This window comes from Carcharodon carcharias, chromosome 21, assembly GCF_017639515.1.
Source record: "Carcharodon carcharias isolate sCarCar2 chromosome 21, sCarCar2.pri, whole genome shotgun sequence".
NCBI lineage: Eukaryota > Metazoa > Chordata > Chondrichthyes > Lamniformes > Lamnidae > Carcharodon > Carcharodon carcharias.
Window position 1 is genome coordinate 86,923,354 of NC_054487.1, and position 26,561 is coordinate 86,949,914.

The 26,561-nt window shown below is 43.6% G+C and overlaps 2 protein-coding genes across 4 annotated transcripts in view; both read right to left on the reverse strand.

Annotated features, from left to right (window-relative positions):
- Positions 1-13,805, reverse strand: part of scyl2 (SCY1 like pseudokinase 2) — an 82,833-nt gene extending 69,028 nt beyond the window's left edge. The window contains exons 1-2 of the mRNA XM_041215899.1: positions 13,627-13,805; positions 1,648-1,845 (exon numbers count right to left, since the gene is read on the reverse strand). Coding sequence (XP_041071833.1) covers positions 1,648-1,824 — 177 coding nt within the window. The 5' untranslated portion in view covers positions 1,825-1,845; positions 13,627-13,805. The remainder of the gene's footprint in view (positions 1-1,647; positions 1,846-13,626) is intronic.
- A 5,273-nt stretch (positions 13,806-19,078) lies between these two features.
- depdc4 (DEP domain containing 4) overlaps positions 19,079-26,561 on the reverse strand; it is a 39,993-nt gene continuing 32,510 nt past the window's right edge. For 2 of the 3 annotated variants that reach the window (XM_041216100.1, XM_041216101.1), the window contains one exon: positions 19,079-20,221. In XM_041216100.1, coding sequence (XP_041072034.1) covers positions 20,022-20,221 — 200 coding nt within the window. In that variant the 3' untranslated portion in view covers positions 19,079-20,021. The remainder of the gene's footprint in view (positions 20,222-26,561) is intronic. The other variant, XM_041216102.1, reaches the window with a different exon arrangement.

Consider the following 26,561-nt stretch of genomic DNA (forward strand, 5'->3'; position numbering starts at 1 on the left):
ACCAAGCTATGTGGAAAATTGCCCAGGTATGTCCTGTACAAAAACAGCAGGAGAAATTCAACCCGGCCAATTACCGCCCCATCAGTCTACTCAATATCACTAAAGTAATGGAAGGGGTCATCAACAGTGGTGTCAAGCTGCACTTGCTTAGCGATAACCTGCTCACTGGAGCCTGGTTATGTGTTTCACCAGGACCACACAGCTCCTGACCTCATTACAGCCTTGGTTCAAACACAGACAAAAGAGCTGAACTCCCGAGGTGAGGTGAGAGTGGCTGCCCTTGACATCATGGCCGCATTTGGCCGAGTGTGGCATCAAGGAGCCCCAGCAAAACAAGAGTCAATGGGAATCAGGGGGAAAATGTTCCGCTGGTTGGAGTCACATCTAGCACAAAGGAAGATGGTTGTGGTTGTTGGAGGTCAGTCATCTCAGCTCCAGGACATCACCGCAAGAATTTCTCAGGGTAGTGTCCTAGGCCCAGCCATCTTCAGCTGCTTCATCAATGACCTTCCTTCCACCATGAGGTCAGAAGTGGGGATGTTCGCTGATGATTGCACAATGGTCAGCACCATTCACAGCTCCTCAGATATTGAAGCAGTCCATGTCCAAATGCAGCAAGACCTGGACAATATCTAGGCTTGGGCTGACAAGTGGCAAGTAACATTCACGGCACACAAGTGTCAGGCAATGACCATCTCAAACAAGTGAGAATACAACCAGTGACCCTCAACATCCAATGGCATTATCACCACTGAATCACCTATCAACATCCTGGGGGGTTACCATTGACCAGAAACTGAACTGGACTAGCCATATACATACTGTGGCTACAAGAGCAGGTCAGAGGCTAGGAATCCTGTGATGAGTAACTTGCCTCCTGACTCCTCACAGGCCATCCACCATCTACAAGGCACAAGTCAGGAGTGTGATGGAATACTCCCCACTTACCTGGATGAGTGCAGTTACCACAGCACTCAAGAAGCTTGACACCATCCAGGACAAATCAGCTCGCTTGATTGGCACCACATCCACAAACATTCATTCCCTCCATCGCTGACAGTAGTGTGCACCAGTAGCAGCAGTGTGTACCATCTACAAGATGCACAGCTGGAATTCACCAATGCTCCCTAGACAGCACCTTTCAAACCCACAACCACTACCACCTAGAAGGGCAAGGGCAGCAGATAAATGGGAACACCACCACCTGGAAGTTCCCCTCCAAGTCACTCACCATCCTGACTTGGAAATATATCGCTGTTCCTTCACTGTCATTGGGGTCAAAATCCTGGAACTCCCTCCCTAACAGCACTGTGGGTGTACCTACACCACGTGGACTGCAGCAGTTCAAGAAGGCATCTCACCACCAACTTCTCAAGGTGCAGCTAGGGATGAGAAATAAATGCTGGCCCAGCCAGCGAAGCCCACATCCCACAAATCAAGTTTTTAAAAATTCTTGCGAATATCCTAATGAGCACAAGTCGAAAAGCTTCCAATATTTAAGTTCTGTACTACCAAACCACTCAGGTCATTTGTACAATAGCAAAGCAGAAATTTGCTTTCAATGAAGAAGTTATTCAGCCTGGTTTTATCTCATTTAGCTCAAAAAATAATCACATTTGCATTTGAAGAAAATGTTACAGACATTACCTGCTTAGTTGACTTCTTTACACCATGGAAGACTTTCCAGGCCATTCCTGGCCCACCACTAGCCATGTGACGGCCAACTTCAAACTCCCTTGTAACAGGGTTTCCCATCACTGCACTGGTAACATCTGCTGTTACCTTAGTAACAGTGCTCTTCAGTTTATTAAGCATTGACTCCATTGTTTCAGGTGAACTGCTTACCTACAGAAATAGGGTAAGAACAGGAAATTAGTCAAAGGAAATCTCCACATATTTTCTTAGTTGTGGGGATGTGATTGTCATTTGCAATATCACATTTAATGCCAATCCATGGATACTCTGAGAGGAGTCTGGTGAGCTTCCTTCAGTAATTGTTTTTACAACCTAGTATCTTGCTAGGTCAAGCGCATAGTGTAGGTCAGACCAGGTAGAGGTGGGAGGTTCCCTTTCTTGAAGAAGTAATTGATGTTGTTTTCCTCTGAGAGCAGAAGATTGAGAGGAGGTTTGATGGAGATGTTCAGAATCATGACGGGTTTGGACAGAGTAGATGGAGAGAAACCATTCCCATTGGCAGGCGGGTCGAGAACAAGAGGACACCAATTTAAGGTGATTGGCACAAGAACCAAAGGCAAAATGAGGAAAATCTTGTATACATAGTGAGTGGTTAGAAAAGAGAATTGGATGAGCTTCTGAAGAGGAAAAAAATTAGCAGGGTTACAGAGAAAGGGTAGGGAAGTGGGACTAAGAGTAGCTCTTGCAGAGAGCTGGCATGGATACAACAGGCCAAATGGCTGCCTGTGTTCTGTCTGCCCTCTCAGATATATGTAAAATTCCCTGTAGAACTGCAGAGGAGTGCTGCCTGGTTTGCTGGCCAATATCCATTCCTCAACTAACTTCACTAAAGCAGATTTTTTAAATTTCATCACTGTTTGTGGGAGCTTACTGCAGGCAAACTGATTCCTAAGTTTTCCTGCATTATAACAGTGACTACAATTCAAACGTACTGCATCGGTTGTGAGGTGCCCTGAGCTCAAGAAGGATGCAACATAAACACAAGCTCTGCCTTTCTTTAAGACGACAGAGCAGAATCTACAACACAGGCCTGGAATAAATGGACAGATCTGATCACAGAGCACACAACTTTTTAGAAGTCTGGAGAGAGGCAGGCAATCAGAACTTGATGTTCAAAGAGATTAAAAAGTTTGAGTGATTTATTCTAACTGCTGAACACCATCAATCTAAAAGCCAGAACCCAACCCATTGTTGTTAACTAACTGCACTGCAGGAATGACGCATCCATAACTCTAGCAGCACAGGGGCTATTCAGTGCCATGGAATGTTTGATTATTTAAATTTGTTACAAAGAGCCTTTTGCTCTGCAGGTTTGCTCAGCCACATCATTTATAGCTGAAGAGGCCGCCATTTGGCCCGTTGAGTCTAGGCTGGCTCTCCGGAGAACAATCCAGTCAGTCCCACTTCCTTGCTCTCACCCCGTAGCCCTGCAAGTTTATTTCCTTCAAGTGCCCATCCAATTTCCCTTTGAAATCACCGATTGTCTCCACTTCCACAGCTTCAGTGGGCAGCATGTTCCAGGTCATTCGTTATGTTAAAAGTTTTTCCTCATATCTCCCCACATCTCTTGCCTTATATCTGTGTCACCTGGTGCTTGCACCAGTTAATTGGAGCAGCCTTTCTTTGTCTACCTTCTCTAAACCCATCACATTCTCACACACCTCAATCCCTTTAGCTTCAAGGAGAAAAGTCCCAACTGCTCCAGCCTCATCTTGCAGCTAAAAACCTCCCGATCTCTGAACCATTCTGGTAAATCTCCTCTGCACCCTCTCAAGGAGACACAAGCCTCCTACCACTCATTTCACCCGAAAGGCATATTCTTTTATTCCTTTCTTCACAAGTGTTTAACTGGCTTCCCTTAAATGTATTGATGCTATTTGCCTCAGCCACTCTGTGGGAGCAAATTTCACATTCTAACCATTATCATCGGTTGTCCCTTGACTCGAGGATGACATCTTCTCAGGGTTGAGAGTTTCTGCCATGGGTCTTCATGTGACTGAACAGGCTGATTCTCGACCCACAGATCTTTGGGCACATGAGGCAGTTAATCCCATGAGGTAGTGGGATCCAGAGTGCAAAGTTTGCTTCCCTTTTCTGCTGCTCCTCTGCCTCATCATTAAGGCATTTGGAATCAAAACGTGATACAGTTTGGTAGCACATTTCTTCCAGTCAATATCAACGCTGATGCATGTCAAGGAGTTTCAGCGTGCCTTTGAAGTATGTTTTTGGTCCTCCCTTGGAATGTTGGCCATTTGAGAATTGAGAAAACAGGATCTGGCAGGGAGGTGCTCTTGGCCTCTAGACATAGTGTCCAGCCTATCGAAGTTGATTTTGCAGTTTTCCCCAATGTCTGTGGTGCTGGCTTCAAGAATGACACTAGCATTTGTTCGATGGTCCTCGCAGTGAATCCAGAGGATGTGGTGGTGGCATTGCCGATGAAATTTCTCCAGCACTCGTGTCGCTGATATACAGTCCAGGTCACCCTGCAGTACAGGGATGTGGTGATGACAAATACTCTGTCCACTAGGATTTTGACTTGTAGGAGTCTTTGTTGTCAAACACTCGCTGCTGTAGTTTGCAGAAGGCTATGATGGTGCAGCTGATCTATTTTGGATCTCTTCATTAATTGCGAAAGGTAGTTGCAAAGGTATGGGAAGTGCTAAACACAACCCAAAGTGTCTCCTTCAACATACTTGGGAAGTAGAATATTTCACTGACCAGGTCTGATTTGATATGACATTTGTTTTGGCAACATTCAAGGCCAAGTTTCTTGTTTGCAGAATTGGAGAACACAAGAAAATCAGACCATTCGGCCCATCAAGCCTGCTCCGCCATTCAATATGATCAAGACTGATCTTTAGCTTCAGCTCCATTTTCCCATCGGCTCCCCATATCCCTTGATTCCCTGAAAGACCAAAAATCTGTCTTTCCCAGCCTTAAATGTATTCAATGATGAAGCATCCACAAACCTCTGGGGTAGAGAATTCCTAAGAGTTGCAAACCTTTGAGTGAAGCAATGTCCTCTTATCTCAGCCCTAAATGATTGGCCCCTTATTCTGAGACTGTGCCCCATGTTTTAGATTCCCCGACCAGTGGAAACAATCTCTATGTCTACCCTATTAAGCCCCTTCAGGATCTTGAACATTTCAATGAGATCACTTCTCATTCTTCTAAACACCAGAGAAGATAGACCCAATTTGCTTAGCATCTCATCATAGGACAACCCCTCAGCCGAGAGACTAGTGTAGCGAACCTTTGTTATACTGCTTCCAAAACAAGTGTATCTTTTCTTAAATGTGGAGTCCAAAGCTGCACACAGTTGCAGTCTCACCAAACTCTGCACAACTCTAGCAAGACTTCTTTCTTCCTCCTGTACTCCAATCCCCTTGCAAATAAAGGCCAACATACCATTTGTCTTCCCAATTGTTTGTTGCACCTGTATGTTAACTTTATGCATTCCTTGTATGAGCACACCCAAGTCTCTTTGGAAGCTTCTCGCCTTTTAAAAATATTCAGCTCTTTTTAAAGATCGAGAGTGGCTTGCCAATCTTGTGCAGAGTGGGCAATGACACTGCAGTCATCAGAAAACTATAGATCAGGTATATCTAAAGTGGTCAGTTTAGTCTTAGCATAGAGTTTTCTAGCTAAACAGTATGTAATACTGACTCCAGTGGGCAGTTGATATTTGATGAGGTGAACAGTCATTGTCAGGTAGATTATAAATAGTATGAGGGCTATTACACAGCATTGTTTGACCCCCCAGCCCAAATTTTGAAGGCCTGTGTTTCAGATCTCCCACTCAAAAAAGTTGTCAGAAGTTTCTAGGTCATCCAAATCTTTGGAGCACAAACCAATGAGCCTTACAATTTACTGAGCTAAATACTTTGGTCAGGTCAATGGATGCAATGAAGAGTGCCTAGTGCTGTTCTCAACATTTTTCTAGTCAGCCATCAAGACCATGTCGGAGGTTCCCCGGGAGGTCTAAAACCACACAATTTAATTATTGGGTCATCAAACTCTTGGGTCAGAGAATAATTGTTTGATTAGGGAATTTTGCTGCACTGAAGGTGCCTTGTCAGTTTAATGCTATAGGAAGCACCCAGCAACATACAGTTATCCAGCATTTGCGACAAAGCCTGATGTCTCAGTTCGCTAGACAGACTCTTAAAACCTAAGTATATAATTCCCAACAAACAATTATTCTCCGAGTCTTTGATGAATCGATAATTCAATTGCGGTGTTCATTCACAAAACAGGAGTGAAATTCAGTATATCACCATTTCTTGACGTAACTATGCATGCAATTTTTAGCATGATTTCCATTTAAGTTTACATCCAGAATTGGTGCTGCAATGCTTTTGACAAGAATTTTAATTTGAGGGGGGGGGATAAAACAACAAAAACAATGAAACAAAAGCAAAATACTGCAGGTGTTGGAAATCTTTAATAAAAAGAAAAAAACGCTGAAAATATTGAGCAGGCCAGGCCGCATCCATGGAGAGAAATAGAATTAACGTCCTGGATCTGGCAACAGGGAGAATGCAAGATGAGTAGTGGGGCCATTAACAGTGAGAGAGTGAGGGTCTGCAAGGTCATTAACAGCGAGAGAGTGAGAGAGGAGCAGCAGGCTACTGACAATGAGAGAGTGCGAGAAGAGTGAGAGACCATTAAACAGCGCGGAGAGCAGCTGTCTGGTGAGGATTGGTGAGTATTTCCAGTCCTTGAAGTAAAAGTAAGGTCTTTACTTTGTGTTTAGGTCTCTAGATTTTTTTTTTCTCTTTTTCTTAAAAATAACTTGTTAAGCATACGATTGATACTGGTGTGTAAAAAAAAAGTGTAAAGAGCAGGGGTACTAGAGTTAAGTAATTTAATTAAGTAAGTAAATAAAATATAATAGTGATGGCAGGACGGGTGATGTGTTGCTGCAGCACATGGGAGCTGGTGGACACCAAGGTGACCCAGAGCGAACACATCTGTAGTCAGTGTTTACAGTTCAAGGAACTTCGGATCCGAGTTAAGGAAAGGAGTCTCAGCTGCAGACATTGCACCCATTTCAAGGAGGGGGAAAGTTATCTAGACACTTTGCTCCAGGAGACGGTCACAGCCCTTGGGTTAGGTAATTCAAATTCCATCTGTGATCAGGGACAGGAGGGTGTGACTGTCGGCGAAGCAGGTTTAGGGACCCAGGGGCTGGCATTCGATGAGCCTCAGCCCCTGAAACTGTCGAACAGTTACGAGGTTCTTGCAAGCTGTGTGGACGAGAGCGGGGAGTTCCGGGGAGGTGAGCGAACTGACCACGGTACTGAGGTACAGGGAGCCATTCACTGGGGGGAGGAAATAGGAACATAGTAGTAATAAGAGACAGTATAATTAGAGGAATAGATAATATTCTCTGCAGCCGTGAGCATGAGTCCCGAAGACTGTGTTGCCTGCCCGGTGCCAAGGTTAAGGACATCTCCTCAGGGCTGGAGAGGAACTTGGAGTGAGAGGGGAGGGATCCAGTTGTCGTCAATGTTGGCACCAGCAACATTGATAGGACTAGAAAGGAGATTCTGCTGAAAGAATTTGAACAGTTAGGAGCTTAACTAAAAAGCAGAACCTCCGAGGTCATAATCTCGGGATTACTAACTGAGCCATGAGAAAACTGGCATAGGGTGAATAAAGTCAAGGAGTTAAATTCGTGGCTCAGAGATTGGTGTGGGAGGAATGGGTTTCAGTTGATGGGGCACTGGCACCAGTACTGGGGTAGAAGCGAGCTGTTCCGGTGGGATGAGCTTCACTTGAACCATGCTGGGACCAGTTTCCTGGCTAATAGAATAACTAGGGCTGTAGAGAGTGCTAAAGCTAAATAGAGTGGGGAGGGTTCTGGAGAGGGGATACCTGGGCTAACAAAGCAAAAGGATATGGCAGCATTGCAGGGTAGCTATTTAGATATTGATATCCAGCGTGTTACAGGAAGGGACAGAGTGTACAAACATAAAAAAACAGCAGCAAATAGGGTCAAAGGGGGAAAAAATGGTAAAAAGGCAAAATTAATGGTTCTTTACTTAAATGCACGTAGTATTCGGAACAAAATAATTGAATTAACAGCACAAATAGGGCTTAATGGGTATGATCTTATAGCCAGTATGGAGACATGGTACAAGGAGATCAAAGCTGGGAACTAAATATTCAGGGGTATGTGACTTTTGGCAGGTAGAACAGAGTGGTGGGGTGGCTTTGTTAGCACGAGATGGAATATGTACAATAGCAAGAAATGATCTTGGTTTGGAAGATATAGAATCCATATGGGTGGAGGTAAGAAATAACAAAAGGGAAGACGACACTGGTGGGAGTAATCTTTAGGCCCCCTAACAGCATCTATAGTGTGGGACAGAATAAGTCAGAAGATAAGGAGGGCATGTAAAAAAAGGCAGTACATTAATCATGGGTGACTGTAATTTTCATGTAGATTAGGAAAAATCAAATTGGCAGAGGCAGCCACGAACAAGAATTCAGAGTGTATTTGGGACAGTTTCCTAAAACAATATGTTGTGGATACAACAGGGATCAGACTATGTTGGATATGGTAATGTGTAATGAGACAGGTTTAATAAATGATCTGAGAGTAAAAGATCCCCCAGGAAACAGTAACATGGTAGAATTTAGCATTCAGTTTGAGAGTGAGAAACTTGGTTCAGAAACAACTGTGCTAAACTTAAATAAGGGCAATTACAAAGGAACGAGGGCAGAGTTGGGCTGGAGTTGGCAGGGAAAGGATTTTAGCAGAAAAGACGGTTGATGAACAATGGCAGACGTTTGAGAAAACAGTTCATGACTCACAACAAAGCTATATCCCAGAAAGAGTTAAATAAGGAGATAAACCAACCATGGTTAACCAAGGAAGTTAAGGGTAGTATCAAATTGAAAGATAAAACATACAATGCAGCAAAGATTAGTGGTAAGCCAGAGGATTGGGAAAGTTTTAAAAACTAACAAAAGATGACCAAAAAAAAGGGAGAAAATAAATTTTGAGGGTAGACTTGCAAGTAATATAAAAACAGAAAATAAGAAAGAACTTCTTTAAATATATAAAAAGGAAGAGAGAGGCCAAAGTGAACATAGGCCCCTTAGAAAGTGAGGCTGGGAAACTAATAATTGGGAATCAGGAAATAGCAGAGGAGTTGAATAAACACTTTGCATCAGCCTTCATTGTAGAAGGCAATAACAGCATTCCAAAAATACCAAATAATCAAGGGGCAAAAGGATTTGGGGGAGTGGGGGGGTGGGGGGTGCAGGAGGAAATCACAAAAACTATCACTAGAGAAAAAGTGCTAGGGAAACTAATGTGGCTGATGACCAAGAAGTCCCCTGGACCTGATGGGATAGTAAAGGAGGTAGCTGCAGAGATGGTGGATATACTGGTAGTAATCTTCCAGGAATCTTTAGATTCTGGATAAGTCCCAGAAGATTGGAAAACTGTCAATGTAACACCCTTATTCAAAAACAGAGGGAGACATGAAACAGGTAGCTATAGGCCAGTTAGCTTAACATCTGTCATTGGGAAAATGTTAGAGTCTATTAAGAAGGATGCAGTAGCAGATCATTTAGAAATGCATAATGTAATCAAGCACAGTCAGCATGGCTTCATGTAGGGAAAATCATGCCTGACAAATTTCTTCGAATTCTTTGAGGAGGTAACAAGCAGGATAAAGGGGAACCGGTTGGTGCATATTTGGATTTCCAAAAGGCGTTTGATAAGGTACCACACAAAAGGCTACTTAATAAGATAAGAGCCCATGGTGTTGTGGGTAGTATATTAGCTTGGATAGAGAATTGGCTAACTAATAGAAGACAGAGAGTTGGGATAAGGGGGGCATTTTCAGGATGGCAACCTGTAACTAATGGAGTGCCACAGGGATCAGTGTTGGGGCCATAATTATTTACAATATATATTAATGACTTAGATGAGGGAAGTGAACGCACTATCACCAAGTTTGCGGATGACACAAAGATAGGTGGGAAAGCAACTGGTGAGGATAACACAGAGTCTACAGAGGGATATAGACAGGTTAAGTAAGTGGGCAAAAACTTGGCAGATGGAATATAAGGAGGAAAAATGAGGTTATGCACTTTGGCAGGAAGAATAGGGGAGCTGAATATTATTTAAGTGGAGAAAGACTGCAGAAAGCTGCAGCAGAGAGAGATTTGGAAGTCCTTGTGCATGAATCCCAAAAAGCTAACATACAAGTTCAGCAGGTAATTGGGAAGGCAAATGGAATGTTGGCTTTTATTTCAAAGGAAATGGAATATAAAAACAGGGAAGTCTTGTTGAAACTATAGAGGGCACTAGTTAGACCACACCTAGAATACTGTGAACAATTTTGGTCCCCTTATCTAAGGAAAGATATATTGGCATTGGAGGTCGTCCAGAAAACGTTTGTGAGGTTGATCCTGGGTACAGAGGAATTTTCTTATGAGGAGTGGTTGAGTAGGTTGGGCCTGTGCTCATTGGAGTTTAGAAGAATGAGAGGGAACATTAATGAAACATATAAGATTCTTAGAGAGCTTGACAGGGTAGATGCTGAGGGGTTGTTTCCCCTTGTGGTGGAGTCAAGGACCAGAGAGCATAATCTCAGAGTAAGGGATCACCCATTTAAGACAGAAAAGAGGAATAGGGAAGTGTTGGGAAAGTAGGGAAGTGTTGTTGCAACTGTACAAGGGATTGGTGATACCGCATCTGGAGTACTGTACACAGTTTTGGTCCCCTTACTTGAGGAAGCATGTAGTTGCATTGAAGGCGGGTCAGAGGAGGTTCACTAGATTGATTCCAGAGATGCGGGGCTTGTCTACAATTGTAAGCAATTATATCTTTCTTCAAATAAGGAGACCAAAACTGCGTAAGTACTCCAGATGTGGTCTCACCATAGCCCTCCACGGTTTAAGTAAAAGTTCCCTAATTTTACATTCCATTCCTCTTGCAATAAATGACAACATTCCATTTGCTTTCCTAATCACTTGCTGTACCTGCTTACTAACTTTATGTAGCAGGACACCCAGTTCCTCTGTACCAGAGTTCTGCAATCTCTTTCCATTTAAACAGTATAATGCTTTTGTATTCTTCTTGCCAAAACTGACAAGTTCACATTTTACCACATTATAATACATCTGCCAATTTTTTTCCCACTCACTCAACCTGGCTTATCTCTTTGCAGACTCTCTACCTCCTCTTAACAACTTAATTTCCTACCTATCCTGGTGTCATCAGCAAATTCAGCTACCATACATTCAGTCCTTAATCCAAGTCACTGATAGAGATTGCAAATAGTTGAGGCTCCAGCATTGATCCCTGTGGCATTCCACTAGTTACAGCTTGCCAATCCAAAAATATCCATTTATCCCTACTGTCTGCTTCCTGTTAGCTAACCAAACTTTATCCAGGCTAATATGTTACCCACTACAACAAGTGCTCTTACCTTGTCATAACCTTGGATGTTTTGCCTTAACAAATGCCTTTTGGAAATCCAAGTACACCACATCTATCTGTTCCCCTTTATCCACCTTGAATGTTACTTAGGCAAAAAACTCTAATAGATTTGTTAAACACGATTTCTCTTTCACAAAGCCATGTTAGCTCTACCTGATCGTGCTGTGATGTCCCAAATAGCTTGCTGTAACTCCTTAATAATGATTTCTAGCACTTTCCCTATGACAGACATCAAGCTAACTGGCCTATAGTTTCACTGTCTCTGTCCTTTCTTAAATAAAAGTGTTACATTAGCTACTTTCCAATCCATTGGGACTCTTCCAGGATCTAAAGAATCTTGGAAGATTATAACCAATGCATCCGACATCTGTGCTACCACTTCTTTTAAAACCCTAGGATGTAGGTCATGTGTTACTGGGGGCTTGCCAGCCTTTTGGTCTAATAGATTTTCTACCACCTTTTTCCTGGTGCTTGCTCTAAGTTCATCCCCCCTCCCTATCAGCTCTTGATTTTCAATCATCTTTGGCAAGTTTTCTAAGTCTCCTACAGTGAAGACAGATACAAAATACCTGTTCAACACCTCCGTCATTTCCTCGTTTTCCATTATCAATTCCCTAAACTCACTCTCGAAAAGACCAACCCTAGCTTTAGTTACTCTTTTCCGATTCAAATACTTGTAGAAACTCTTACTGTCTGTTTTTATAATACTAGCTAGCCTTCTGCCTCTTTATTATCTTTTTAGTCATTCTTTGCTGGTTCTTAAGTTCTGTGCACTCCTTTGGTCTACCACTATTTTTTGCGGATTTGTGCAGTGTTTCTTTTAATAATATCTTTGACTTCCTTCTTTAGCCACGGATGATGTATCCATCACAGCTTATAGGACCTCTTTAAATCAAAATATATCTGCTCAGGCAATAGATCTCTCCAAGCCCTGAACAGCAGTGACTCGTGTTGAACTTCACCCTAAACGACAGGCCTTAACAAAAAAAAGACCTGCATTTACAGCCAGTGGAGTACTTTTTGAAATGTAGTCACTGTCATAATGCTGCCAATTTGTGCGCAGTAAGCTCCCCAAAACCATGACCTGTTTTGATGATGTTGGATGAGAGATAAAAACAAAATTGCCAGAACTCTGAAACAAAAACAAAAATAGCTGGGAAAACTCAGCAGGTCTGACAGCATCTGCGGAGAGGAACACAGTTAACGTTCAAGAACTCCCCTGTACTTCTTCAAAAAATAGTGCCATGGAATCTATTACTTCAACCCAAGAGGGTAGACAAAGCCTTGGTTTAATGTCTCATCGGAAAGACAGCATCCCCTCAGTGCCATACTGAAGTGTCAGATTGAATTATGGATTCTGGACTGGGACTTGAACCTACGATTTCTGACTCAGATGAGAGCGCTGTCTACTGAGCCACATCTGACAATCTCCATCAACTCCCTATTCCAGATCTTTGACCCCGGTCCCAAGTCACAGTTCACAGACCCTATTCTATGATCTGAATCTCACACAGGGTCCCCAATCTGTAAAACCAATCCCGGGTTCCACTCATACATCCAGCACACATCTCGTTGTCAGACTTATTTGGTCCCTAGCCCCCAACTCCATCCCCCTGAATCCCCCACCTCCACCCCCCCCGAATCCCCCACCTCCACCCCCCACTGAATCCCCCACCTCCACCCCCCCCCCGAGCCCCCACCTCCCTGAACCCCTCCCCACCTCCACCCCCCACCTCCCTGAACCCCTCCCCCACCTCCACCCCCCACCTCCCTGAACCCCTCCCCCACCTCCACCCCCCACCTCCCTGAACCCCTCCCCCACCTCCACCCCCCACCTCCCCGAACCCCTCCCCCACCCTCACCCTCCCGAGCCCCCACCACCCTGAACCCCTCTCCCACCTCCACCCCGCTGAGACCCCACCTCCCTGAACCCCTCCCCCAACTCCACCCCCGAGCCCCCACCTCCCTGAACCCCTCCCCCACCTCAACCCCTCCCCCATCTCCACCCCCGAGCCCCCACCTCCCTGAACCCCTCCTCCACCTCCAACCCCCATCTCCCCCTTCCTGAACCCCTCCCCCATCTCCACCACTGCCCCCCCACCCCCCCCCCACCCCACCTCCCCGAGCCCTACTCTCACTGAGGCCTGTCCCCACTGTCTGCTCACAGTGCCAGCTCCGTCTCTCTCTCTGTGTGTGTGTGACTCAGTCTCTGGCTCCCTGTCACAGTTTACACCCTGGCTCCCTCACTGTCCTGCTCTCGACTTTGCCAGGCTGTCCCAATGCCGGCTCCCTGCCTGCCCCGGGCCTCTCTCTCTCTCTCTCTCTCTCTCGATCACTGGGCCCTGCCTCCACGTCGCCCCGTCGCCCCCCCCCCCACCCCCCCCCCACCCCCCCCCCCGGGCAGCCTCGGCCCAGTACGGCCTTCACCCGCCGCCGCCGCCGCTTAGAGAGCGGGACGATGTTACCTGGGCTTCCCTGGCGGTTGGACTGTCGGACAGCGAGAGGCTTGTGTGACTCCCGGCCGGTGCGGACACCCCCGCCGCCTCACTCAGTCCCGGGCGAACTCTCACCGAGGGCGGCGGCGGCGGCGGCGGCAACAGACAGCGGCGACCGCTTCGCCATCACAACACTGTCCATCCCCCACCCCACCTACCTCACTTCCGCTTCCGCCCAAGCACGTGACACCCCACCACCACCACCACCACCACCCTCACCCTCACCCTCAAGGGGCGTGGCTACAGGTACAGGAAGGTACAGGTGTCCCCACAGTGGCCAGAGAAGCTGCTCTGGGTGTTCACGCTCCCCTCGTTACACTACTGGGTTCTGCATACCCACCCCACAGTGGGCAGGGAGGTTCATTCTCCACCTCATTGCATCTCTCGCGACAGGCCATTCGGCCCATCGTGCCTGTACTAGCTCTCCGAATGACAAAACATCTGACTGCCATTCTCCTGCATTCTCCCCGTGACCCTGCACGTTCTTCCTTTTCAGATAACCGTCTAATTCCCTTTTGAATGCCTCGATTGAACCAGCCTCCACTGCACTCTCAAGCAGTCCATTCCAGACCTTACCCACCCAATACGTGAAAATGTTCTCTCCCGTAGTGTTTTGCTTTTTGGACAGTTTCTTAAAATCTGTGCCCCCTCATTCTCGATCCTTTCACGAGCGGGAACAGTTTCTCCCCATCTACTCTGACCAGACCCCTCATGATTGTGAATACCTCTATCAAATCTCCTCTCAGCCTTCTATTCTCCAAGGAAAACAGTCCCCACAAATGAAGTTTCTCATCCCTGGAGTCATTCTCATGAATCTTTTCTGCACTCTCTCCAATGCCTTCACATCCTTCCTAAAATGTGGTGTTCAGAACTGGATGCAATACTCCAGCTGAGGCTGAACTAATGTCTTCTACAAGTTCAAATAACAACCTTGATCTTGTACTCTATGTCCCTATCAATAAACCCTCAGAAACAGTATGCTTTATTAACCATTCCCTCAACTTGTCCTGCCACCTTCAATGACTTATGCACACATACACTCAGGTCCCTCTATTCCTGCACTCCCTTTAGAATTTATAGTTTATATTGTCTCTGTGTTGTCACAAAAATGAATCATTTCACATTTCTCCAGATTGAACTTCATCTGCCATCTGTCTGCCCATTCCACGAACTTGTCTATGTCCTTTTGAAGTTCTACATTATCCTTCTCAGTTCACAATGCTTCCAAGTTTCGTATCATCCACAAAATTTGAAATTGTTCTCTCCACACCAAGCTCTAGGTGATTAATATATATCAGGAAAAGCAAGGGTCCCAACACTGACTCCTGGAGAATTTCAATACAAGTCTTCCTCCAGCCCAAAAAAAATCCATTAACCACTATTATTTATATTTTTTCAAGAAATTTTTCTTTTCCCACCTATTTCCATTATTTTTAAATGTATTCCCATCCATTGTTTCATCTCCACCTTTTAGCTTATTTCGATCCCTTCCCACCACCCCACTCCCACTAGGGCTATCTGTCACTTGTTCGTCCTGCTTTCTACCTTTAATGTCACTATTAGCACATTTCTTAGCTAATATCACCGTCAACACCCCTTTGTCCTTTTGACTATGACATCTTTGGCAACCTCTCCTTTGCCTCCAACTTTCACTGGCCCTCTATGCAGCTCTACCTGTCCCAATCTCCTCAACCAGCTTATATTTCTATTTTTCCTCCATTCTGATGAAGAGTCATAAGGACTCGAAACGTTAACTGTATTCCTCTCCGCAGATGCTGTCACACCTGCTGAGTTTTTCCAGCTATTTTTTTATTTCATCAACCACTATTCTGTTTCCTGTCACTCAGTCGACTTCATATCCATTTTACTCCAAGAGTTATAACTTTGCTCCCAAATTTGGATCAAATACCTTTTGGGAGTCCGTGAGGACCACATCAACAGCATTGCACAAACTCTGTTACCTCTTCAGGAAACACCAGCAAGTTATTAAACACAATTTTCCCTTAAATTCTTGCTGGCTTTCCTCAATTAGCTGCATTTGTCTATGTGACAATTAATTGTGTCTTTGATTATTGTTCCTAGAAATTTCCCCACCACCTAAATCAAACTGACTGGCCTGTAGTTGCTGGGCTTATCTTTACACTCTTTTGAACAAGGCTGTAATGTTTGCAGTTCTTCAGTCCTCTGGCACACCAAAGTCTAAGGAAGACTGGAAAATTACAACCAGCACATCTGCAATTTCTATTCTCACTTCCCTCAGTATCCTTGGATGCATCTCTTCTGGTCCTGGTGCCTTATCAACTTTAATTACAGACAGCCAATCCAATGTCACCTCCATGTGAATTTTAAACCCCTTCTAGTGTCTGAATTACCTCCTCTTTCAAGATGCCCATGACTTTACTAAGAAAGAGGATACTGAGTATTCATTTAATACCTCAAAGCTGTTCCCTCTGCCTCCATGCGTAAACCAACTTCTTGGTCCCTTATCGGCCCCTTCTTTTACTACACTTCTATTTATCAATAGAAGACTTGGGGATTCCCTTTTACATTGGCTGCCAGTCTCATTTCATAGTCCCTCTTTGCTTCTGATTTGTTTTTCCACCTCCCCTCTCAACCTTCTGTATTCAGCCTGGTTCTCAATTGTATTTTCAACCTGAGATCGATCATAAGCACATTTTTTCTTCTTTATTTTAATTTCTCTTTCTTTTGTCATCCAGAGAGCTCTGGTTTTGTTTCGCTACCTTTCCCTTTCGTAGGAATATATCTTGACTGTGCCCAAAATTCCTCTTTTTTGAAGGTAGCCCATTGTGCAACTACCATTTTTCCTTTATTGTTGGTGACATCTTTTGATGATCTGCTTCTATCACTGCTTGTTTGTCCCTACAACCACACCAACCCCCTCCACTTCTCTCTCTCTCTCTCTGCCAGCCCCCCACCCCCCAAACACCTTAAACCAGCTTATATTTCAACTCTTTCTTGGACTCGAACTCAAGTTCTGTCGAAGGGTCATGAGGACTCGAAACGTCAACTCTTTTCTTCTCCGCCGATGCTGCCAGACCTGCTGAGTTTTTCCAGGTAATTCTGTTTTTGTTTTGGATTTCCAGCATCCGCAGTTTTTTTGTTTTTACCATTTTTCCTGTCAACCTTTGACTCCAATTAACTGAGCCCAGATTCAGATTCATTCTTACTCTCATTGAGGGCTTGGCCTAAATAGCCAAGTGGTTATGGTACTGGGTTTGTAACCACAAGATCAAGAGTTCAATCTCACAATGGTAAACTATGAAACAATGTAACTTCATCTGAATAGGAACAGATGGAAACATGTTTGTACTCGAAAGAGTTACTCTCATTGAAGTTGGCTTTCCCCCAGTTAATTATACCTTACTCAGGATTGTTTTTTGTCCTTTTCCATAGTCAGCCTAAACCTTATAATACAATGATCACTATGCCCTAAATGTTCTCCTACCAGAGTTCATTCCCACAAACCAGATCTCGCAGTGCCTCCTTTCCCATTGGACTGGAAACATGTAGAAAATTTTCCTGAACACACTCTAGGAATTCTATCCCCTCTCTGCCCATGACACTATTATTAACCCAGTCTATATTCGGGTAATTATAGATCCCCATGATAACTGCTATAATTCTTGCACATCTTTGTAATTTATTTGCAAATGTGTTGCTCTTCATCTTTCCTACTAGATGGTGGCCTATACACTACATCTTAAATATTATGAAACTTGCATTCTAGGTGCCAAGCAGATTTTCAAAAATCAAGATCTGTAGAAACTAGAGTGTCTGTGGAATGATGCCTTTGAGGCCAAAAGGTAATCAGCTCTTACCTCTTATTCAGCCTTGTTTCCAGCAGTCAATTACTGCAGAACTTAGACCGTTACACATGTGCCACAGCAGAGGAAATGATAGGATCAGGAGAAGATACAAATCCCAAAACCACCAAGCTCAACTAAATCATTAAGAGAGTGTTTCTTGTTGTCTTGGTGTACACAAAACCTGACATGTCTGCTTTATATAAAAAGACCACCACACCTCATGTGTACACAAAGTGAAAGAAAGAAGTCAGGGACTGAGTAAAGGACAAAACAAAACAGGGGAAGGGAAAGAAAATGCACCTGAAGAAAAGTACATCGAAATAATGAAAAGAGAGGGGTAGTGAAGGAAGCTATGAAGAAGAGAAAAACAGAATACATGTCACCAAAACAAATTAATTCATCGCCAATACAATTTTCCACCTTTTAAAATCTGCATAACGCAGTATTAATGGACAAAAGGCTCGAACTGAAGCCAAGCAGTGAAAATCATTGAAAAAACTCTGACCAAAAAGACACATTTTTGAATTGGTTTATTGATCATGTGGTAGACAGCCTGCTTTTTGCAGCTTGAATATTAAATATAAAAAGATTTTCCACAATTAACCTTATTCCATCATTTTGCATTTACTCAAGTTATTTTATTTTAAATTATTTATTCTGATCGTATGCTAGCTGCCCAGAAGGCCATCAATGCTGAAGAATTTATACATTGATTCATGGGAGGTGGGCTTTGCAGGGTGGGCCAGCATTTATTGCCTAGCCCTAGTTGCGCTCGAGAAGGTGGTGGTGAGCTGCCTTCTTGAACAGCTGCAGTCCATGTGGTGTATGTACACCTACAGTGCTGTTAGGGAGGGAGTTCCAGGATTTTGACCCAGCAACAGTGAAGGAACGGCGATATATTTCCAAGTCAGGTTGGTGAGTGACTTGGAGGGGAACTTTCAGGTGGTGGTGTTCCCATCTACCTGCTACTCTTGTCCTTCTAGGTAGTAGCGATCGTGAGTTTGGAAGGTGCTGTCTAAGGAATTAGGCATGTTTATAGTCTTTGCACTCACGCTGTTGATCCACCCTCCAAAGATCAACTCCCATTTGAGTGTCCTAATGTAGAGAGTTTAAAATGAAAAAAAAAATTACCTAACATCCAGAATGAGAAAGGACCATATAGTCCTTAGAGCCTGCTTCAACCAAAACCCATTGGGTCATTACCTGCTTCATAGTTCACTGGAATGTCTCATACCTTTCATATTGCTGTGCTCACAGGAGATTCATTTGGCGGGGGGAGGGGCAATTAATGGAGTATCAGGTGGGCAAACGTGAAATTGTCCACTTTAGCAGGAAAAATAAAAAAGCTTATTATCTAACTGGTGACAGACTGCACAGCTCTGAGATTCAGAGGGATCTGGGTGTCCTTATGCATTGATCACAAAAGGCTAGTGTGCAGGTACAAGTAATTAGGAAAGGTAAGAGAATGTTATTGTTTATTGTGAGGGGAATTAATTACAAAAGTAAGGGTTGTGCTTCAGTTGTACAGGGCATTGGTGAGACCATATGTGGAGTACTGTGTACAGTACTGGTCTCCTTATTTAAGGAAAGATGCATTAACAGTTCAGAGAAGGTTTACTAGACTAATAACAGGAATGGGCAGGTTGTCTTATGAGAAAAGGCTGGACAGGTTAGGCTTGTATCCACTGGAATTTAGAAGAGTAAGGGGCAACTTGATTGAAGCAGAAAATCCTGAGGGTTTTGACAGGGCGAATGTGGAGAGAATGTTTCCTCTGGTGGGAGAATCTAGAACTAGGGGTCACTGTTCAAAAATACCAGGTTGCCCACTTAAGACAGAAGTGAGGAGAAATTTTTTCTGAGGGTTGAGTGTGTTTGGAACTCTTTCTCAAAAGGCTGTGGAAGCACAATTTTTGAATATATTTAAGGCAGGGCTGGATACATGCTTGATTAACAAGGGGTGAGGGGTTAATCGGGGTAGGCAAGACTGTGGGGTTGAGGTTACATTCAGATCAGTCAGAGCAGGCTCGAAGGGCCAAGTGGCCTACTCCTGCTCCTAATTTGTACGCTTGTATTATGAGTTCACGCTTCTGCATGGAGTCTCACAAGCTGACTGTGCCCAGCAGGAAATCATGTTGTTACCCATAATCAATGGAGCCAGCAGACGAGGCTTTCCGGTGGTAGCAAAAATTCAGGAGAGCGACCACACGTGGCAACCCAGATAAACAAAAGGTAAACAATTGTTCCCACCGAAATATTTAGGACACAACATAAATCAGTAGTATCAAGGAAACTTTACAGCATTGACAATTTGTTAAGTCTCATTCAGTGCAAATAAATTAAATCACAATCAAATGGATAAAGCCACTAGCCAAGATTTTAGTAGAGAAATGAACATACCACTGTCACAAGCGTCAAATGGCCAGCTCCCATTTTGTAATTTTTACAATTGTGGAGAGTGCCACTAAATTCTTGCAATTACGCAAAATGCTAGTTTTTCAAAAAAAAATATACAGGAACAACCTTACTAATATTCTCCTCCTAAATGATATTTGAGAAATGCTGAAGAAACACTAAAGGATGTTGTTTCTGGAATTCCTGAAGAAGTCTGTTTCGCTCTTTTACAGATATTTTGGAGTTTTGACTGATGTCCTGGACTAACCGTTGAAGCTGGTCTATGGTGGTTTTGTTTTTCTGCTCATCAAACTCCTTTTGTGTTATTTGCTGGCAGAATGTAAAAGCTGGCACAAAATGAGCAGTCAAAATTAAAACTATTTATCAGGGATGTCAGTATTACATCGTGAATAGTCGATGTAAGAATTATTTCAAAGGAACTTGCATTTATATAGCATCTAGTCACATCCCGATGACATCCAACCCATTTTGCATCCATTGAATTACTTTTGAAATGTCATAGAAACATAGAAAATAGGAGCAGGAGTAGGCTATTCGGCCCTTCGAGCTTGCTCTGCCATTCTTTATGATCATGGCTGATCATCCAACTCAATAGCCTACACCTGCTTTCTCCCCATATCCTTTGATTCCTTTTGTCCCAAGAGCTACATCTAATTCCTTCTTGAAAACAGAATGCTTTGGCCTCAACAGCTTTCTGTGATAGCGAATTCCACAGGCTCACCACTCTCTGGGTGAAGAAATTTCTCATCTTAGTCCTAAATGGTCTACCCCATATCCTCAAACTGTAACCCCTGGTTCTGGACTCCCCCACCAGCGGGAACATCCTTCTTGCATCTACCCTGTCTAGTCCTGTTAGAATTTTATAGGTTTTGACGAGATCCCCCCTCATTCTTCTGAACTCCAGCGAATATAATCCTAACCGGCTCAATCTCTCCTCATGTGTCAGTCCTGCCATCCGAGGAATCAGTCTGGTAAACCTTCGCTGCACTCCCTCTATAGCAAGAACATCCTTCCTCAGATAAGGACACTGAAACTGCACACGATATTCCAGGTGTGGTCTCACCAAGGCCCTGTATAATTGCAGCAAGACATCCCTGCTCCTGTACTCAAATCCTCTGGCTAAGACCATTTGCCTTCTTTACCGCCTGCTGTGCTTGCATGCTTACCTTAGCGACTGGTGTATGAGGATACGCAGGTCTCGTTGTACATTGCCCTCTCTCAATTTATACCCATTCAGATAATAATCTGCCATGTTATTGTGTAGCCAAATCTAACAGCCAAGTTGCACACAGCAAGATTGAGACCATTAATCTATGAAACTGTCTAAATGTTCTTTGCTTATGGTGGTTAAGGGAGGAATGCTGACACACATTGGGAGTTGACACAATAGATAGATATTAAGAAATATAGAACCAAGGCAGGTGAACTGAGTTGAGGTGCAGATCAGCCATGATCTAATTGAAAGGAGGAAGGGTCTCGAGAGGCTGAATGTCCTGCTGATGTTCCTATGTTCTATTAATGCCATGGGAACTTTAACATCCGCTTAAGCTATCATAACAGACAGACAGGGTCTTAATTTAACATCACTTCAAATAAAAGATCACACTAATGCTCTTGGTACTGCACTGGACTGTCAGCCTAGATCTAGTTCCTTTCGCAAAAAAAAAAGCTTTTCACTAAACTGTTTTAGCAGAAATTGCTGTAATGACTAATTCATGCTACTGATCAGTTCAAATGACAATTAAAATCGTAGCTGCAGTGCCTTCTACAAGGCACTGAGGGGCACTGCAGACAATTCACAGTATGTTACTCTCAATTCCCACAATTATCCACTCCTCTTCAACAAACACTACAACTGGTGTTTGTCTGGCACCTCAACACAGAAAATGTCTCAATGCACCTCATCTGAGAAGAGCTTAAAGAAAAAAAAGAATGGTTACTGATACTTGCTACAAAAGTCAAGAGACAGCAAAGTTTGATCGAAAAGGTAGCTTTGGAGAAGATGGCAAATGTGAAGTGGAGCCACCTTGTAAACTGGAGCCTTTCAAAACTATACAGAAGCTTGCTGCAGCATCATTTCTTCCACAGAAACATTTTTGCAGATTTAAACCTGTTTCAAATCTTTGAATAATTCATTACTATAACATGTAGAAGCATAAGTAGGTCATTAGGCCCATCGAGTCTGGTCCGCCATTCAATGAGATCATGGCTGATCTGATAATTCTCAATTCCACTTTTCGGCCTTTTCCCCTGATTCCCTCTGATTAAAAGTCTGCCTATCTCAGCCTTGAATGTACTTAATGACCCAGCCTCTATAGCCCTCTGCGGTAAAGAATTCTACAGATTTACTACCCTCAGAAGAAATTCCTCATCTCTGTCTTAAATGGGTGACCTCTTACTCTGAGATTATTCCCTCTGGTCCTAGACAAGGGGAAACAACCTCTCAGCATCTAGCCTGTCAAGCCCCCTAAGAATCTTGTATGTTTCAATAAGGTTGCCTCTCATTCTTCTAAACTCCAAAGAGTACAGGTCCAACCTACTCAATCTTTCCTTGTAAGAAAATCCCTCCATCTCCGCAATCAACCGAGTGAACCTTTTCTGGACTGCCTCCAACGCCAGTAAATCTTTCGTTAAATAAGGGGACCAAAATTGTTTGCGGTATACTCAGTGTGGTCTAACTGGTGCCTTATATGGTTTTAGCAAGACTTCCCTATTTTTATACTCCATGACCTTGGAAATAAAGGCCAACATCCCTTTTGCCCTAAGATAAAAAGCAAAATACTGTGGGTGCTGGAAATCTGAAACAAAACCAAAATTGGCTAGAAAAACACAGCAGGTCTGACAGCATCTGCGGAGAGGAACACAGTTAACATTTCGAGTCCTTTTGACTCTTCATCAGAACAAAAGAAATATAGAAATGTGGTGAAATATAAGCTGGGGGTGGGGGGGAAGGGGGGGTGGGGAAATGGAGGTAAAGCTGGATAGAGAGCCAGTGATAGGTGGAGGCAAAAAAGAGATTGCCAAAACGTCATAGACAAAAGGACAAAGGGGTGTTAACGGTGGTGATACTAGCTAAGAAATGTGCTAACGGGGACATTAAGGGTAGAAAGCAGGACAAGCAAGTGACAGCCCTAGTGGGGGTTGAAGGGATCAAAGTGGGCTAAAAGGTGGGAGGTAAAAAGACAGATCAAAATAAATTTAAAAGTAGGTGGGAAAAGAAAAATATATTAAAAAAATTGTAAATAATTAGAAAAATGGGGAATTGGAAAGATGGAGGGGTGGAGGAGAGAGTTCATGATCTGAAGTTGTTGAACTCAATATTCAGTCCGGAAGGCTGTAAAGTGCCTAGACGGAAGATGAGGTGCTGTTCCTCCAGTTTTCGTTGAGCTTCACTGGAACATTGCAGCAGGCCAAGGACAGACACATGGGCTTGAAAGCAGGGTGGTGTGTTGAAATGGCAAGTGACAGGGAGGGTCTGGGTCATGCTTGCGGACTGACCGAAGGTTTGGTCTCTCCAATGTAGAGGAGAGAAAATGGGAGCAGCGAATGCAGTAGACTAAATTGAGGGAAGTGCAAGTGAAATGCTGCTTCACTTGAAAGCAGTGTCCTTTTGCCCTCCCTATTACCTGAACTTGTATGATAGCTTTTTGTGATTCATGCGCAAGGCCCACAAATCCCTCTGTGCTACAGATTTCTGCAGTCTTTATTCATTTAAATAGCTGCACTTTTTCCTGCCAAAATGCATAACCTCTCATTTTCCCACATTATATTCCATCTACCAAGTTTTTGCCCATGTCTATGTCCCACTGTGGACTCTGTCATCCTCACCACTTGCCTTCCCGCCTATTTTTGAGTTATCTGCAAACTTGGCGATAATACATTCACTTCCCTCATCTAAGTCATTAATGCATATTGTAAATAATTGAGGCCCCAGCACTGATTCCTGTGGCCCTCCACTAGTTACAGGTTGCCATCCTGAAAATGCCCCATTATCCCAACTCTGTCTTCCATTAGTTAGCCAACTCTCTATCCATGCTAATATATTACTCCCCAACACCATGGGCTCTTATCTTATTAAGCAGCCTTATATGCGGTACCTTATCAAACGCCTTTTGGAAATCCAAATATATTACGTCTACTGGTTTCCCTTTATCTAACCTGCTTGTTACCTCCTCAAAGAATTCTAATAAATTTGTCAGGCATGATTTCCCCTTCATAAAGCCATGCAGACTCTGCTTGATTATATTATGTATTTCTAAATGCTCTGCTATTACATTCTATACAATAACATTTTTCCAATGACAGATGTTAAGCTAACTGGCCTACAGTTACTGTTTTTTTGTCTCCCTTTTTGAATAAGGGCGTTACATTGGCAGTTTTCCAATCCTCTGGGACTTTTCCAGAATCTAAGGAACCTTGGAAGATTACTACCAGTGCATGCACTATCTCTGTAACGACTTCCCTTAATATCCTAGGGTGTAACCCATCAGGTCTGAAGATTAATTGGCCTTTAGCTCCATTAGTTTCCAGAGTGATAGTTATTGTATTTATTTCCTCCCCAACTTTTGCTCCTTGATTATTTAGTATTTTTGGAGTGCTATTGGTGTCTTCTACCGTGAAGACTGATGCAAAGTATTTATTCAACTCCTCTGCCATTTCCTGGTTCCGCATTATTATTATTTCCCCAACCTCATTCTCTAAGGGGTCTATGTTCACTTTGCCCTCTCTTATCTTTTTATATTTTTAAGAAGCTCTTACTGTCAGTTTTTATATTACTTGCCAGTTTACCCTCAGTTTATTTTCTCCCTCATTATTTCTTTGGTCATCTTTTGTTAGTTTTTAAAACTTCCCAAATTTTTTGGCTTACCACTAATCTTTGCCACATTGTATGTTTTTTCTTTCAATTTGATACTATCCTTAACATCCTTGCTTAACCATGGTTGGTTTATCCCCATCCTAGAATCATTCTTCCTCACTGGGATATATCTTCGTTATGCGCCATGAACTATTTTCTTAAAAGTCTGCAGTTTTTTTCTGCTAAAATCCTATCTCAATCCACTCCAGTCAACTCTGTCCTCATTTTGTTGTTATTACCCTTATTTAAGTTTAGCACAGTTGAGTGTTTAGCATGTTATGGTCACTGTTTCTTAGGAGATCTCTTATTAAGATCATTTATTAAACCTGCCTCATTACACATTACCAGATCCAAAATAGCCTGATCCCTGGTTGGATCCACAACGTATTGTTCTAGAAAACTGTCCCAAATTCACTCCATGAATTCTTGCTCATGGCTACCTCTGCCAATTTGATTTTCCCAATCTACATGGAGATTAAGTCACCCATAATTAATGTACTGCCTCTTTTTTTTTTACATGCCTTCATTATCTGATTTATTCTTTGTTCTACAGTATAGCTACTGTTAGGGGGCCTATAGACTACTGCCACCAGTGTCTTCTTCCCCTTGTTATTTGTTACCTCCACCCATATGGACTCTACATCTTCCAATTCAAGATCGTTTCTTGCTATCGTACTTAATCCATCTCACACTAACAAAGCTACCCCACCACCCTTTCGTTTCTGTCTGTCCTTTCGAAAAGTCACATAGCCTGGTATCCTGGTGACTTCTGGTTCATGAATGTCCTTTAGGGAAGGAAATCTGTCGTCCTTAGCTGGTCTGGCTTACACGTGGCTCCAGACCCACAGCACTGTGGTTGACTCTTAAATGCCCTCTGAAATGGCCTAGCAAGCCACTGCAAAGTCACAAAAAAGAAAAGAAACTGGACAGACCACCTGGCATTGACCTAGGTACCGGAAACAACAACAGCAATCTCAGCCCTGTCGACCCTGCAAAGTCCTCCTCGCTAACATCTGGAGTCCAGTGCCAAAATTGGAAGCGCTGTCTCACAGACTAATCAAACAACAGCCTGACAGTCATCCTCACAGAATTATACCTTACAGATAATGTCCCAGACACAACCATTTCCATCCCTGGGTAGGTCCTGTCCCACCAGCAGGACAGACCCAGCAGAAATGGCAGCACAGTGGTGTGCAGTCAGGAGGGAGTTGCCCTGGTAGTCCTGAATATTGACTCTGAACCCCATGAAGTCTCATGGCATCAGGTCAAACATGGGCAAGGAAACCTCCTGCTGATTACCACGTACAACCCTCCCTCAGCTGATAAGTCAGTGATCCTCCATGTTGAACAGCACTTGGAGGAAGCACTAAGGGTGGGGTGGCAAGGGCGCAGAATGTACTCTGGCTGGGGGACATCAATCTCCAGCATCAACAACAGCTTGATAGCACCACTATTGACTGAGCTGGCCAAGTCCTAAAGGACATTGCTGCTAGACTGGGTCTGAGGCAAGTTTTGAGGGACCCAACAAGAGGCAAAAACACACAACCTCATCCTCACCAACCTGCCTGCCACAGATGCTTCTGTCCATGACGGTGTCGTCAGGGCTGACTTCCGTAAAGTCGTTGTGGAGATGAAGTCCCGGCTTCACATTGAGGATACCCTGCATCGTGTTGTGTGGCACTACCACTGTGCTAAATGGGATAGTTTTCAAACAGATCTAGCAACTCAAGACTGCGAGCAGTGGGCCATCAGCAGCAGCAATCAAACACAATCTGTAACCTCATGGCCTGGCATATCCCCCACTCTACCAT